At 41.4% G+C, this 16,922-nt stretch overlaps 1 protein-coding gene across 3 annotated transcripts in view; it reads right to left on the bottom strand.

Annotated features, from left to right (window-relative positions):
• Positions 1–16,922, bottom strand: part of SH3TC1 (SH3 domain and tetratricopeptide repeats 1) — a 256,428-nt gene that overhangs the window by 219,963 nt on the left and 19,543 nt on the right. For all 3 annotated transcript variants that reach the window (XM_085642478.1, XM_085642479.1, XM_085642480.1), the window contains exons 2-3: positions 4,752–5,075; positions 2,953–3,027 (exon numbers count right to left, since the gene is read on the bottom strand). In XM_085642478.1, coding sequence (XP_085498604.1) covers positions 2,953–3,027; positions 4,752–5,031 — 355 coding nt within the window. In that variant the 5' untranslated portion in view covers positions 5,032–5,075. The remainder of the gene's footprint in view (positions 1–2,952; positions 3,028–4,751; positions 5,076–16,922) is intronic.

Here is a 16,922-nt window from a genome sequence, read left to right as displayed (position 1 = left end):
GATATAATGCACTTGTAGTAAGGCGGAAGGGATATCTGTCAGATTTGTGATGGAGTAACCCATCCGTCAAACTCTAAATCAGGCACATTGTATCAATTGGACAAATAGTGATGCTCTGCTGATGTCCAAGTTTATAGATAGATCATTTATGGGTGCACTCCCTTTTCAATTGGCCCTGCTTACACTGAGATTCCTGGGTATCCTGATCTACCCTGGCCTTCGGAACATGGTCCAGGGCAAAAATGGGGGGGCCTCTGCTACAGTAAACATCTGGTGGTCCTATATGGGGATCAAGCCTGCAGTTCTCACTATAGGGATGGTCCAAGCAATTAGAATAGTAGTAGCAACAAGGTTTAATTATGTTTTCCCTGTGCTCTCACTGTGTGCACCAAACTCCAAGCTGTTTGAAATAGTTTTCGGAATTAAAAAATCTGTGAGGCTTTGCATGGCCAAGGCTGATACTGTCTAAACATCAGCGAGGGAGTACTATGGAGGAGAGACGTGGCGAGGAAGCAGCAAAAGGGTACGTTTATTTTTTATTTTTTGCTGCCCGCTTCACCCGCGAGCCACCCCCCTCCCACCGCTGCCCCCGCCTCCCTACCTCCGATCCGTGCTGGCCGCCGCTGAGGTACCATATATGCAGTTGTATTACCTGCCACAGTCACTGGCATATATCTCGCACTTGCAGTTGATGTACCAGAAAAAAAAGCCTGCTGACTGCAACAGTTGACCTGGGCACAGTGCGTGGTACACAACAAAAGTTGACAGAATCATACAACCCGATAATGCCAGCAAACCTTTGGTTTTGCATACTGCCCAAAAGCTCCTCAAAACTGGATGGTATATTCACAAATGTCCACCTCTCTGGGGTAATATGGGGTTTTGAATAGGGGGGTCAGGCCCTCTTGTGCCAAACTGAGATTAGGCAAGTACCCTACCCTTGACAACTGACTAGACACTGGTAATTCAAACAAATATTCAGAAACACCTGCTCAGAGTTTGGTTTGCCCATACACCCGATGTGAAAGTTTATTTGTTCGTCCTACTCTGTGAAACTCAGGATGGGGTCTCACTCAAAGTCACTTGCTGCTACTTCTATTCAAACTTGCTTCAAGGGCGGGAATAATTTTGGGAAGAGGTGTTAGGTTTAAATGACATTATAATTGATTCTCTCTTCCCGACAGACAGAGAAGACACGAAGGATTAGGTTTCAGGAGTATCTAATGACCAGGGATCCTCATTATCTCCAACACTATTCAACATCTATGTCATCCCATTTGCACAACTCATTCGATCTCATGGTTTCTCTGCAATTTCTTGCGGGATGGCAGACAGATAGTGGTATAATTTACATCTGAGTCCGACGGTGTGGCCAAAGAATTTAACAACTGTATGGCACACATTACCAGATGGATGCAGGAAGATTGTCTCAAGTGAATGCTGAGAAAACAGAGGTTTTACTTTTTGGACATACCTCTTTCTGGAACAATTCATAGTGGCTGGTCGCAGCTGGCCCGTGCCCATCCCCAGTCCGAAAAGTAAATAATCTGGGAGTTATGTTTGATGATCAGTTGTGTTTCTCAGAACAGATAAATCATAATACATCTTCAAGCGTTTATACCTTGAAGATTTTGAAAAAGATCTTTCCATTCATCCCATTAGACTTACAAAAAATGGTAACAGTGCCTTGGTTCTATCTAAGACAGACTACTGTAATGCTCTTTATCTGGAAGCACAAAAGCTTTTGTAGTCAAAGCTCCAGGCTTTGCAGAATATGGCAGCCCACTTACTACAAAAACTTCAAAAATGTTGTCCCATATCATTGAGCATTAGGGCTACTCTGGCCGCCTGTCCAGCCTTAGGTATAATGTAAGGCCTTATGTCTCGTACGCAAGGCCCTCAATGGTTCGGGCCCTACCATCTTTCTGAGGTCACTTAAGTGACATGTTCTTCAACGTGATTTCAGATCATCCACCACCCGACTGATCATCATCCCCAAGGACAAGAAAGTAAATTGGGGGGGGACAGAAGTTTTTTCCACTTGGCCTGTAAGTTGTGGAAAACCATGTCATTCGCTCTGAAGTCTCAAAAAAGCAGGCTGCTCTTTGGAAAATCCTTAAAGACTTGGCTCTTTGTTTCTAGGGTTTAAAGTATGTCTCCCGGTGTCTTGATTAGTTATAGCACTCATTAGCGCTAAGACGCCTTGGCATTCACACGCTTTAGAAAAATATTACTTACTTACTAATTAACTAATGAAGAGTCGATTGACCTTTTTATGTTACAAGACAGGGGAATATTGTAGTCTATAGCCTAGATCAGATATATCAAAATATTGTACAAATGTTATTGGTCTCCCTAAATCACACCCGACACATATGAGCCCATTTTCTAACCGGCTGGTTGAGTTTTATCATATCCCTGATGAAGCCCTCCCACCCCCGTCAACTGCATTCCTCATATTGCTCAAGTACATCTCATTGAGGCTATACCATGAGCTCTTCACAATGCTTGTGACCCCCACTACATTTTCTTCTTTTCATATCACTCTCTTACTCCAGCCTCATCTTGATGGAAGTGGATTCACAATGTATATTGCTGGTGGTAAAGTACCATTGTTTTGAACTGATGTTGCTTCAAGGACGGCACAGTATTCTGTTGTGCTTGTCAAAACTGATGATTGAAGTTACACCTTATTCTAACATATGAAACTCATAACGGAGAGGTAAAAGTACACTGGGGAAGTATGATATTGTGCAATATCAATATTTCACAAGTCAGAATTACCATACGGGAACAGTCAGAATGAGGGCTTCTGGAATGACAAAATACCAAAAGCAGAGTTTGGTAAAACTATCAAGCTGCAAATGTTCAGAAAATGCAGACCCTCATACCACAAATAAAGTATGCAGATACCTTTTATGACAATATTTGACAAAACATTAATGCACTTACCTGTTGGAATATTTTCTACGGGATCAACAACCAACTCTGAACTCTCTTCAATGCTGTCAATAGTCTGGGGTGAGTCTGAAAAAAAAAGCAAAACTTGACAAATATTTGCTCAAACAGAGACAACAGAAGTTATCTGCCATGCTTAATTCAGTCTTGGCTTGAAATTATATGCGATGCTACAAAGGAAATCACATGTCCAAGTGGAAAACCAAAGTTCTATATGTTTATCGACTTTTCACAAACAGATTGGAGGTTGAGGAAGAAGCAAATAATTATTCCAGTGGCATTTTATCCGAAAGGTATACGGCTGAATGTGTGTTCTCACAGACAAGTGGTGATAGGGTTAGGACCACTAGGTTTCTCATGAAAAAAGCTTGGTTGGACAGGGTTGGAACAATCTAGTCAGCTGTTAATGTTTCCCAGGAAGTAGAAATTGTTGTGATTCACAATAATGCTCGAGATAACACTTGGGAAGGCATCTGCTCTGTTAATAAGTGAAGATCGGCATATGAATTCACATGACCAAGAGAACGTAGGCAAGGGAGAGCAGTAAACAGGAAATGAATTGCATTTGAATGTGTCATGCTCTCAAAACCTGGTGGTCTTTATGATGTCTTTAAAATACCTGCAACTTATCCTTCAAACATCTTACAATTATTTATTGTGCATAGTCTACTAACCAAGCTTTAATAATGAGCAGGAGATACAACTTTGAGTCATATTCTGTAACTGTCTTCAAAGGTGAGACCTCCAATTTTATGAAGACACAAAACCTGCTTGATATAGCGGATAATACAAAAGACTCTTACTGCATACTCATTCAGGAGCAGATGAGACAAGCTACAGTTACCACTTAACCCACATTCCAGTGCCATATCAGAAATGAGTCACAGGAGGCTGATGTGGCTCTAAAAGAGACAGGAGAGGAGAAATGATGGACTAGCATAACCCATGAACTGCGGAGGAAACAAGTGCTGCAGGCTTTCATGATCCAGGGATAGAGACAAGCTCCTGACTACCACACTACCTAAGCTCAGGAGAGAAGAAAGTCTCCAAAACTTTGCGAATGTGCCATGTTCACCATCAATAAGTAGTACTGAATCACAAATCTAACTGGATTTGCATACACTACACGTTTCAGCAAGAAGAAAAACTATTGAGTGAGAGACAGGCCAAAAAAAGAGTAAAATTGGAATTACCACCAGACCCATTGATTCAGTGAGAGCCTACAGCAGTACTCCTGATCAAACGCCAGTTCTGAACCACCATATTGCCATACCGCAGGAGATGTGCACAGAGATAATGCAAAAAGAACAGTACCTAGTCCCAAATTCACTAAATGGATATGGTAAAGGCGAATATACAAATTAAGACGCTGCCACCAAATACCACAGTTTATTAGATTACTGCTACATAGAGACAATACATCTTTTTTATGAAAACTATCTTAAGTAAGCATTGCATTCTACGTAAAATGGAGCTAATGATCTAGAATATAACCATGTACAGCCTCGTGAAAGCGGAACTAAGCCAGTGAAACACAAACATTTGTGCCATCACAGGCCATTAGTTAAGCCTCCATCTGCATTTGGCAAGCTAAACATTTGCCTTAAACATTGTCTCCATGATAACATTACGTTCAATCCCTCATTTATGTCATATATATCACTAATCACTCAACTCAAACTGAAAAAGGAAGAACACAAAAAAGAAATATCACATCTAAAATATAGCATGGTAAAGTACACTTTGACTGAAAAACAACTACAATTAACTATTTTCCTCTCCAACATAAATACCTTTTTCCTGAGATGAGAAGGGTTCTTCGGTCATGTCATTCATGATCAAGACTGCAGTATTTTCTGTAGATGGCTCAGCATCAGTTGAATCATTCTCGTCTGACCTCTGGGTCTCTACTTCCCATTGTACTTTATGTTTTTTCTTTTGTTCCCAAATGGGAAGTCCTGTCTGTGGCCCACCTAATGGGGTTTCAGACAGTTCATACTGATTTTCGTTTATTGAATGATGCATTGGTTCCCCAACTGGAAAGTCTGTTGTTAGGAATGATGGGTAATCCATAACTTCTCATGTCCCACGATGCTATCAGAAACACATAGCTACAACTAAAGAAGAGATTTACATAGTGATTAATGTTAAAAAAAAAGACCCTCAGAAGTTACTACAACAACAGTGCAAGGTCACAATACAATGTGAAAAGTGACAACTCCTCAAACTCCTCAACTACACTTTTAAGGCAACACATAACACTGGCTCAGCATTTTGATGGGGATGAACTCCCTCTGGAGAGGGAGGTGGCTACACCACATTTTTGGCTTGGTGGGAATTCACAAGTGGGGTACAATTGGCATCATGGTCCTTGGAGATGTGTGGGCGGAGAAACATATTCTGGCTTTCAGGGGCTTGCAAGATTGTTAATCACCTCAATCAGATGCAATTCCATAAGTATTTACAACTGTGTCATGCCCTCACAGCCAATATCCCCTCAGGTATTGATATCCCAGAATTCAGCTCCCTTGAGGTCAGGCTCCTGACCGGGCGCTTTGGAATAGGCACCATCTCCCAGGTGTATTGCTTGCTCATTGTTAACGTCCCTCACTGATTTGACACGCTTATACTCCGCTGGATGGGATGGGTTGGTGAACTGGACAAAGTGGACGAGAGAGAGACCAGACTGGTCCCACGGGTCCTAGCTATTCCCATCTGCCTCAACTCGATCCAGCTAAATTACCTTCATAAGACATACTTAACCCCAATTAGTTTGCACCACGCTGGCAAACTCATCTACTTTAGGTGCTACACGCTACCTGCTGACTTCTATCACATGGTCTGGGCCTTTCCAATCCAAGCGCCTTACTGGCAGATGACACAACATGAAATTTCGGAGGTGCTGGGATGGACTCTTGAACTAACCCCCATTGTGGCCGTGGTGGGCATGACTGATGACCTAGGAGGAATCCAAGCCGACTGACCTTTATAGGAACTGCCTCACTAATCGACAAATGCGATATTGCCCATGGACGGAACTACCCAACTGCTTTCTTCTTAGCAGAATGGAGGGCGGGGGGGACTGGTGCTCACAACTGGAAAAGCCTATTTATGCTGCATGGGGTTGCACGCAAAAACAAGAATTGGTGGAAATCTGGGGTGTACCATGGCTTGAGTTTGTGAGTTCACTCTTGACATTTGTATTTCATTGCTGATCTGCAGATAAGAATGTGTTTCTACTGGTGTACTTCAAAAGTTAGTAGCGTTTGCTATCAAAAAGACACTGGCTCAGCATAGCTCAACAATCGCATCTGCTTTCACAAATCTTTCAGACACCTACGCTCGTCCTGATTCCTACTTGCACATATCCCACGCATACCGAACATCAGATCCAGCAGTCGACCCTTCTCCTACACATAACAGCCCCCTCCTCACTTCCTGAGTTTCGCAAGAAGTTGAAAACCTGGCTTTTCGAGTATTTCCATTAGGCCATAGGTTTGGCTTGCCTCACACCTGCTCAGCGCCAGGATACCCATCTCGGCTGCTAGTGTGCGCCACAAATCTCAATAACACAACAAGACCTAAATAGATGAATGAAAAAGGACAGTTTGACAGTCGCATCCATACTTTCCCAAGTGCCATCTAAATGTTAGAAGAATGGGGATATTCAAGCCAAACCTGAAACAATGTCACTCTGGTACCAGACCAAGTGTTAGATATAATGATTACGTGAATCGTTAATATATGTAATAATATTGGCTCATGTTCTCTTATGGTGTTGATTACAGTGCTAGGCATGGACCAAATATATCCACTTCAATGCCGGCCCACACTAACAGCCTAACTATCTAGCCTAAACCACAAGGCCGTAGAATGGAACACGAACATAGAATTTAACAGTGGTTAGATGAATTGCCATTAAGAGTGGCAATAGCACTGACTTCTCTATTGTTTATTCTGGGGCAGGATCAAGGCTTCTGTGCACACTGTTGTTACTCAAGTGGGAAGGCACAAATTAAAGAAATTAATGGATAGTAGTGATTTTGAATATTTTGACAATTTTCAGTCATCACCTTTGAGCAATACATATGATCAAAGGTTGCCTGAAAAATACAATAGAAGATCATTCATCACTTCCTGATGTTTCACATTTATGAAGGCAAAAGTATTAAATAATATGGAAGAGGGTCTGTTACTTTCAGTTTATGTGCATGAAAAATACAAATAGTGAATTACTTGTAAATGTGCCTTTAAACATTTAATATTTTATTTTCTCGCAGAGAAAACATTTCTTCTTGTGCAGAAGCCTTTTTCCAACGTTTACTTCACTGCCATGGAAAGGCACTTACTCCTGCCTTTATCCAGAGTACATTTACGTGAGTTTCCAAAGTAGAAAATTACCCTCAAGTTATTTGTTAAGCTTCTTCACAGCCTGCCCTGTTCCCTACTGTTAACCCCTTATGTACTTTGAATATCTTTTTTATGCACCTAGTTTACGCTAAGATGAACAAGAAAGAACTTTTGGGAATCAATTTGAGAGAGAGAGAGATACACAATAACTTATTCCAGTCAAACTGCCTAAATCACAAAATAATCCTTAAACTAAGGCACGCACTCTAAACAGGGGTAAAGGTAAAAGAGTAAAACAAACAAGAACACTGCTGCAGAAGTTACATTTCAAAAAGCTAATTAGAAGAAGAAATGAAAGTAAGCCACAAAAATCCCAAGAAGAGTTTGAGGAGTTAAGATATTCATGAACACCGCAAAATAGCCCAGGCAAATGAGAACTTCATTCTCTATAATTATGAAGACAATGATAAGAAAATGATAATTTTCTGCACAACAAATGACACACACAACCTGACTACCTAGATTATGGAAGGCACTTTTAAATCTTTTCCAACACTCTTTACTCAGATATAAACAGTTCACCAGCAGCAGCAAAACAATTATACAACAAATTATTTCACTTATCAAATAAGCAAATCAAGTATCTGGGATTACTACCAACTATAAAAGAGAAAACTAATTACTACCCACAAAAAATATTTATAGATTTTGGAAAGGCAATGATTTAAATAGTCCTTAAAATAGATTATCACTCATAGTACACACTGTTATCATTTCAAGTAAGCCTTATGAAGACATCTAAAAAAATCCATGCTAAGCATAGACTACTCTACCAATACTCAATTTGGCTTTGAAATCAAAAAGTTAATTTTTGCCCTAGCATATGTACCACCATCAGTTACTGGAATCACCATTCTACCAAGCAAATTAGGAAAATCTTGTTAGACTATTTTGAAGACACTTGGGTTGGATGCATGCACCAGTCAGGGCATAAGTGCCAACTTAAGTTCCACGTACCCTGGTGGAATGTGTACAACAGTAAACTATCCCCGAAAGCCAACATTTAATATCACAGCAGAAAGCCAGCAAAACTCCTTCAAGGATATTTTTGGAATTCACCATCTTACCACATAACAATTAGAGAGAAATCTTAAAAAAGAACACAGCTATCAAGAAGTAAATCAAAGAACCAAGGCTACACCACATAGAAACAATTGCTAAACCAATATTATAATCTACTTCACCATATACATATAAAAATACCATAGTAAGCAAATTAACAAAATAATCCATACAAAACTCCAGTACAAATAAATAGTATTTTTGATATTCTGAAAAACGGTAACTATTTAAACGAAGCACTAAATTAAAAACCAATATGATATAAAATAACTTATTACATTTAATAATTTAAAAAAATATAATCCAATAGAATTTCAATTAAAAAACATAATATTAAGATTCAGGGAAGGATAGCAATAAGGGGTGATTCGGCACATTTAGGATTCAGCGATAGGTAGCATAAAAAGGTAATAAGTGGATCTTAGGAAAAGGGCAGCAATAAGGGGAAGTAAGGTTTTTTTTAGATTCGGGGAATGGTAGTGTTAATTCATAGTAAAGTTTTTTTGCGTTCCGCGATTGGTAGCATTAAGGGGTACTAAGGGGTTTGTAGGATTCAGAGAAGGATAACAATAAGGGGTAATAAGGGGTTTTTAGAGTTCAGGGAAAGATAGCTTTGAGGGGTAGTAAGGGGTACTTAGGGTTCAAAGAAGACTGCGCAACGAGGTAGTGAGTATTTTTTAGGGTTCAGGTAAGGGTTGTGTTCAGGGGTAGCAAGGGACTTTTAGACTTCTGGGATTTATAGCATTAAGGGGCATTTAGAATTCAGGGAAGGGTAGCATTATGGGGTAGAAATGATTTTACAGAGTTCAGAGAAGGGTTAGTTTGGGGTTTTAAGGGGTCAGGGTTGGGAAGCGTTGAGTAAGAGATTATAAGGGTACTGTTAGATAAATAAAAGAATGCATGGAATAAAAACAACTTTTAAACAAGACTTTTTTGGAATGGTTATAAGTAATGATAAAAGATGTTTGACTTTGGGATAGAGAGCAGAACAAGAGTATTAGACAAATTGTCATAAAGCTGTGTCTCTAACTGGCATTGTTGTAAATGATGCAGTTGTGGTACAGCAGCCAGTGAGGCAGACATCGGGGTTAAAATTTGCAAGGCCATTCAGAGCAGTGAGATTGTTCAATGGAGCAGTGAAACTGGAAGATGGTCAAATCTGGAATCTGAATTGCATATATTTATTAAAAATATGATTTTGATAATGTTGCCAGTTTTCTGACAATTGAAGGAAAGGACTGCGAACAGGGGCTGGCAATATGAGACATTGTAAGGAAGATGTGACAATGAGATTTGAGCAAAGGGTGGCAAAGAGAGCTTACAGATATCCTGCTTATCTTACAGACTTGTTTCTCAAATAACATACACAAGTTGAGCTGAATTTTGTCCGTGTTTGTTTTCCCTGTCTTTCTTTTTCCTTCAATCCTCTGCCTTCATTCCCTGCTTACCGTGATTATTTCTCCTGTTTGAGTTACATTTAAAAAAAAGGATGTGTGTGGAATCTTGGTTAGCAGCCCTGTGTTTATGGAATACAGAATGTAGTGCTCAGAATGCTAGTTAAAATGTACGTAGGTAATATTAGAATTTACCTCTGAAGTGACAGTTGGAAGCTTTACTTGTTAAAGTTAGAGCTTCGTAAGGAATAAACACACTATCTTGAAGAATCAGTCTACCCCAATTATTCTACTGCCTGCTAATAACTTCCATAGGTTACTTCCACTTATGATTATATAATTTAGTTGTATATTTTATAGTTTTGCTTCAATGAAAACTAATTGTCAGTTGTCAAACAAATGTTACTATGTAGGACAATTGTCAAATAAATGATACTATTTAGGACAATTGTTAAAGTATGATATTTCTGTTTCTTTTGGTTAAAGGCATTTCTTATACATTTTGTAGTTTGACAGTCAATTTTGAAGGACTGTGACCCTGGGACAGTTAGTTCATTTAATACTGCATCATGAAACACAATAATTAAAGTATGTCAATTAGTATCTTGCAAATCCCACAAAGTGTGTGTAAAACGTTAAAACAATCGATTTTACAAAGGACAATGGAGCCTTGAAAAAAATCAGTAAGTCTGTTATCTTTTCCACATCCTGTACATTTTTAGTTTTACAGTCAATCTTGAAGGAGGTTTATCTCTGTACATTTAGTTCATTTGATACTTCCTTCTGAAGTAAATCATTTATTTATGTCAACTATTATCTTGTAAAACTCAAAGGAATCTGTGTGATATATTAGCACAATCAATTTGCCATTTCCTTAATGATTCTATTCTGGACATTTATTCATATCGGTTGGTGCCTCTGTTTCTGATTGGGGCAGAGACTGTTTTCCTTATGTCATGGGGATCACAGCAACTGAACTGGCAACAACATGCCACACTGGAAAAGGGACCCCAGTCCTTACTTCCAATCCCAATCTTGGGTCTGTTTAAAATTCACATCCTGACGATGACCCCAATATTCTCTTAGGTCGAAACATCATCAACATTATTCATAAGAAGAATCTTGTTTTTTTCTACTCTGAACTATTTAATTGACTGTAGTACAACCCAAGACTTATTGTGGTTATAGGGGTTCTGTTTTACATCACATACTGTACACTTCTTTGTTGTCTTGTGTGAGCCAGTTTGAATAAATTGCATGTTTTATGTATCAAGGTATCTTTGTACAAAAAGGTTATAAAATACTTTGTAACATTTGCTGATTTGTTTCCTAATTTCATCTTAAAGCTACATTCTCAGGAACCACTGTTCTAATAGAATCTCATCTGTTGAATAGCAACTGGCCAGGAGCATTCACAGACATCAGGTGGCAAGATAGCTTCACCTTAGGTAGCCAATAAGACTATCCCCAAATGTGGGAGATGAGCTACCTCCATACATCCAGTGATCACACACTTTCCAAACACCAGTCATTGTGTTTTATTGTATGGAGCTTTGGTTGTTTTTTTCTGTCTCTTTTATATATCTCATCTCCTTGTGTCTGCTTTGTTTTCTATACTTCACAAGAATTAGGATCAAACACCTTAAAGATTGTGGTTAGATACTCTTGAAGCGGGCTTCTCCAACGAGTAGCTCGTGAGCTACTGGTAGCTCTCCAGCTACTTCTAGGTAGCTCTCTTGTGTGCATCCCAGCTTGCTAAATAGGAACCTCTAGCTTGGTTGAACTGATATTCAAAGTACTCCAAAATTGTGTATTGGTGACGAAAATGTGTGTATTTCATAACCAAGAGCTGATGTTTGGAGGAAATTGGCTGAATTCAAAGCAGTTTTATTTTAGTGATAAATCATATGGGGACACATTTTTTTTAAATTTGTTTATTGGCATTTTCCATATACAATATCCATTTACATATTTTGCTCGACGCCAGTGAGTGACGTACAATGTGGTTACAACTTTACAACAGACTTAACAATTAAAACACAGGACAGCATCTCATACAGGATTACTTAGACACAACAAACATTTGCTTTACCAATGAGCTTTTGCCTTGTAGTATTACTTTTACGTTCTTACCATTCAAGTGCCTCATCTCAAGTCTTATTTGTGCAGCACATTACTCAGGACACCTCTGTACAACAGTGTGGGTCTAATTGCGTGATTCTACTGCTTTAGGCTAGGTGCGCCAGTGTCCCCTGTTTGATTTGTGCGTATCCATTCTAGTAGGCATATCTATTGGGTCTGTAGGCTATGGGCATTAGTTCCCAAAATGTTGAGAGCTGGGTCTGACAGTAAATGAAATCCTGTAACCATATCTTAACCGACGGAGCGTTAGGTTTCACCCAATGCATAGCCACTCTTCTCTTTGCCAGTAGTAGTAGCATGGCATGCAGTTTCTGTGTGCCCACTGGGGTCTCCTTCACGGGCCCTAATATTCCCATCAGTGCTGTGAGTTCAGCTGGTGTCCCCAGATCCTCCCCAATTGTGCTGAATATGTCTGCCCAGTATTCCGCCATGGGAGGACAGTTCCAAGCTAGGTGTAAGAATGTTGCTGGTGTCGCCCTGCATCTCCAGCAACTAACATCGGACCTTAGTCCCATGCGGTGTAGTTGAGTGGGGGTTCTGTAGAATATGTGCAGGAATTTAAAATGGATTAGTCTTAACTTGTAGTTAGGAGATAGCATCCGTAATTGGTCGCAACAGAACTTCCATTGCTCTTCAGAGAGCGGAGGGGTAATTTCCGTGTTCCAATCGAGTAATCCTTTGGGTATCATCACGAGAACGTGTTTTGCATTGTACTGTATAAACATGTAATGAGCCTGCGCAGCGACAGGCCAGACACTATATCTTCAGGGACGTGCAGTGTGGGCGGGGGACTAGGGAATGTAGTATGCACTTGTCGACATACCACCCGTACTCGATGGCATATGAACATATCTGAGAACTTAGGTGCTACCCCTTCTTGCTCTGTTGGAGGGGAGTGAAAGTTGTTCTCGGGATATAAATCAGCAAAGGTGTTCATTCCTAACCCACGCACCAGCGCTACACTTCCTTTGTCCTCCAGTGAGGGAACATGTGGGTTGTGTGCCAATGGCACAGAGGGAGCGTACAGGACCTCTAATTTGGCTCTGTTTCTCACGCAATATCTCTACTGTATCAATCTCATTTTGAGGGCGTTTATATGGTAGATATAGTGCAACTTGGAAAGGTGTAGGCGCAGCTTTGTAAGCCTCCACTGCGACATGAGGCTGAAATGAAACGGGGTGAACCCAGTAGTATAAGAATTGAGCTTGTGCACAGTATGCATAGAGCGGAATATCCGGTGCGCCCAGCCCGCCTTGTGACAAAGGGAGTGTTAAGAGTTCCCATGAACACAGGCTTGTTTCCCTGCCCACACCATTGAAACAAGCAGGGACCGCATTGTTTTGAAGAAGGCCTGTGAAAGTGGGAGTAGTATATTTATGAACCGATATAAGAATTTAGGCACAACCACCATTTTGGCTATAGCAATTCGTCCTGCCAGGGACAATGGTAGCCTAGATCAAGTCTCTACTTTTCACTCTAACTTGCCTTGCTATAGTTCATGTCCCACAGTTCTTGCATATTGTGGCTCAGCCATATTCCTATATAGCGCACTGGGCCATCAACCCATTTCAGAGGGTACTCCAGCTGGCAAGGCACAGTATCTGCCTTTAGCAGAAATAGGACTGACTTTGCCAAGTTAATTTGTATACCGGACAGCTCCCCCAAATGTTAGAATTTCCTGCAGCACTGGGTTAAGGTTATCTGCAGGCTTCTTAATATGTAAGGTTATGTCGTCCGCGTATACCAATATGATGAGCCCTCTGGTAGAGAATCCTAGTCCTCTGGCTGCATGGTGCTGCCAAAGTCTCGCGGCCAGAGGCTCCATAGCAATAGCAAAGAGCAGTGGGGATAGGGGACATCCCTGCCTTGTGCAACGGGTGATTGGTAGCTGCGGGGAGACCAATACATTTAATCTAAGTCTGGCAGTGGGAGATGTGTACAGCAATTGTTTCTGATTTATGTAGGTCAGGCTAAATCCCAATCTTCCTAGTATGGTGAATAGGTATTACCACTCTAGCAAATCAAGCCGGACTGGTCGGGTCTAGCAATCAAGGGGAGTAGGGGCTGCATTCTAATTGCCAGTAATTTAGCATACATTTTGTATCAGTATTTATCAATGATAAGGGGCGATAGGAGTCTCTCTCATTAGGTGGTTTCCCTTGCTTGAGTAATGATTGCTTCTCTCATTGTAGGAGGAAGGATCCCGGTTTCCTGTGCCTCCCCATACAGTGTCAGGAGTTGAGATGCTATCAGATCTGCGTTATATTTGTAAAATGCACCTGTGAGACCATCTGACCCCGGAGATTTGTCCCAGGGTAGGCTGTTTAATACTTGTTTGATGTCTTCTACAGTATAAGGCTCATCTAAATAAGCCCTGTGTCCTATGCCTAACCACAGCAGCTCAATGGAGTCTAGGTAGGCCTGCAATTCAGCAGGTATTGTGCACAAAGAGAAAGTATAAAGTCTGGTGAAGAATCTTGTGAATTGGTCTAGTATTTCCTGAGATCCCTTGCCCGCTTTGCGATTATCCTCTAGGATCTCTGATATGAATGTGGCATTGCTAGGTAAGTGTAACATGTGAGCCAAGGTTCTGCTCCGCCTGTCCCCCTCACCGTACCATCTGGCTTGGACATATTTCCCCAAAAATGTCACCTCCCTCTATGCCTCTTCCTCATATTTTGAAATTCAGTCCCTTATTGCTCCCAGTAATTTTGTATCTTCAGTACCGTAATACTGTAGTTCCAGGACTCTGATATTGGAGTCCAGTTTTTGGAGGGATTGCCGGATGGATTTCAGTACCCCTGCCTGTCTGGATATGCATTTCCCTCGGATGACGGCTTTAAAGGCTTCCCATAGAGTAGCCTCAGTTTGCACCATGCCTGTGTTGGTAGAGAAGTATTCTTCTATATCACCTCTGCCTTCCTCCCTGAAAACTGTGTCTGTGAAGGGATATGGAGGAAGTCTCCAGCAATTTACTTTCAGGGGCCCCACAGGTATGGATAGCTGTAGTTGGACAGGAGCGTGGTCCGACAGGGTCCAGGGTAGGTGTTTAACGTCTGTTGCCCAAGCCGCTATGTCTGGCGTCACTCACCAATAATCTTGACCATGCATTGTGGTGAGCTGTGATACATGTGCCTTCAGTCGTACCAGGGTGCCATTGACGCCAAATGTCTGTCAGACTTCCCTCTGCTATTATGGCAATGAGTGCTGTGTTAGATCTCGAGTGTAGCTTGAGAGTTCCTCCTTTCCTATCCATGGCATCATCTACCAGAGCATTGAAGTCCCTGCCCCATATAATAGTGTCATGTCCCACCATGTTAATTTTTGCCCACACTGTGTGAAATAAATCAGGCATGTCAACATTCGGCCCATATATCGCCGCCAAAGTTACATTCATCATACCCAACCTGCCGCCCAAGATCACAAATCTACATTCCAGGTCAACGTGTGATGTAGTAGTTGACCAGTCTACACCCCGTCTAGTTAATATGTACACCCCACCTAGCCAAGTTGGAGTAAATGGAGGAGTAAATTGAGCCCCAGCGCTTATTTTTTAGCTTAACGTGTGAGGTGCTATTCAAATGTGTTTCCTGCATGAAACATATGTCGACATTATGTCTGGCTAGATAGGCGTGTACCAGTCTGGTTTTACGGTAGTTGTTTAGCCCCCTCATGTTTCATGTAAGGAGATAATAGGTCTTCATGTCAGAATTGCTTTAGCGTCAAGATGTTTTGGTAGTGTGCTTTGTGTCGCTAGGTTGCTACAGTAGAGGTGCTTTATTGTATGAACTAACAGCGTATGGTTTTGTGAATATGATCTCGGGGTATGGCACTCAGTTGACATGATCCAGTTGCTTCCTGTAGCCAACTGATATAGTTTCTTACTGTCCTGTCTAACAACATTAACAATCCATCCCCTCCCCCACCCGCACCAACTTCCCAATTAGGTTGAGCGCAAAAACCTCCCCAACTAACAAACTCAGTGATCTGTCCCAGTCACCTGCACTGGGACCATTGGTGGAAGTTCTCCCTGGGGGCATGACTTCACCGGCATACACCCAAGCCTTGCGGCTGGGTGGCCACCCGGAAGTGTGAGAGCTGAAACTGCAATACAACATAAGTGGTGCTTTAGAGACAGTCTCGGCTTATGACTGCGCGGTCATTGTTCATGAGTAGTGGAGTTGTTATTGCCTAAAAAATAAAAGAACACATACACTATCAATTTAGTATAATCTTAACGATACCTGGCGGTGCAAGGCTCCGCAGTTCAACCATTGTCACTGAGTACGGCTTCCAAGGAAGCACCTGCGGTTGACTTGACTGCACGTTTCTGGCCCCCTATATGCTTTGTAAATTTCATGGCCGATTTAGCGTCTGTAAAGTGGTGCACTGATCCTACATGGGTTATCTTCAATTTGGCTGGGTATAATAATGCATTCTGTATTTCTGCTCTCCTCAGGATCCATTTTATTGGCACAAATTCCCATCTGGCTGCCTGGACCACTGGAGTAAAGTCCGGATACATGGAGATGTTGTTTTCCTTGTAGTTGATGCTTCCCCTTTCCCTGGCCAGGCGAAGGATAGTGTCCTGGTCCCGATATTTCAGTAGACATGCTAGGATTGGTCACGGTGTGGCTTCGATCAGTGGTTTAGGCCCCAGTGCTCTATGGGCAGTCTCGACTATGAACATCGCGGAGAGCTCCGGGCCAAACAGATCCCGCAGCAATTCTTCAACAAGTGTTTTCATCTTGGAAATGGCTGTGGTTTCTGGAATGCCAGTTATGCGGGGATTGTTCCGGTGTGATCTAGCTTCCAAATCGTCATTTTTGGTCCTAATGATGTTAAGTAGTTTGCCCATATGAACCAACTGTTCTTTAGTTTCAATTTGGAATTCATGTGCTTCGTGGATCGATTGTACAGCTGGTTTAATTGGTTCTCGTGGGTCTCTATTTGCTT

Source organism: Triturus cristatus, chromosome 2_2 (assembly GCF_964204655.1).
Source record: "Triturus cristatus chromosome 2_2, aTriCri1.1, whole genome shotgun sequence".
NCBI lineage: Eukaryota > Metazoa > Chordata > Amphibia > Caudata > Salamandridae > Triturus > Triturus cristatus.
The sequence above is the reverse complement of the archived record's forward strand: the minus strand, read 5'-3'. Positions and strand labels throughout refer to the sequence as shown.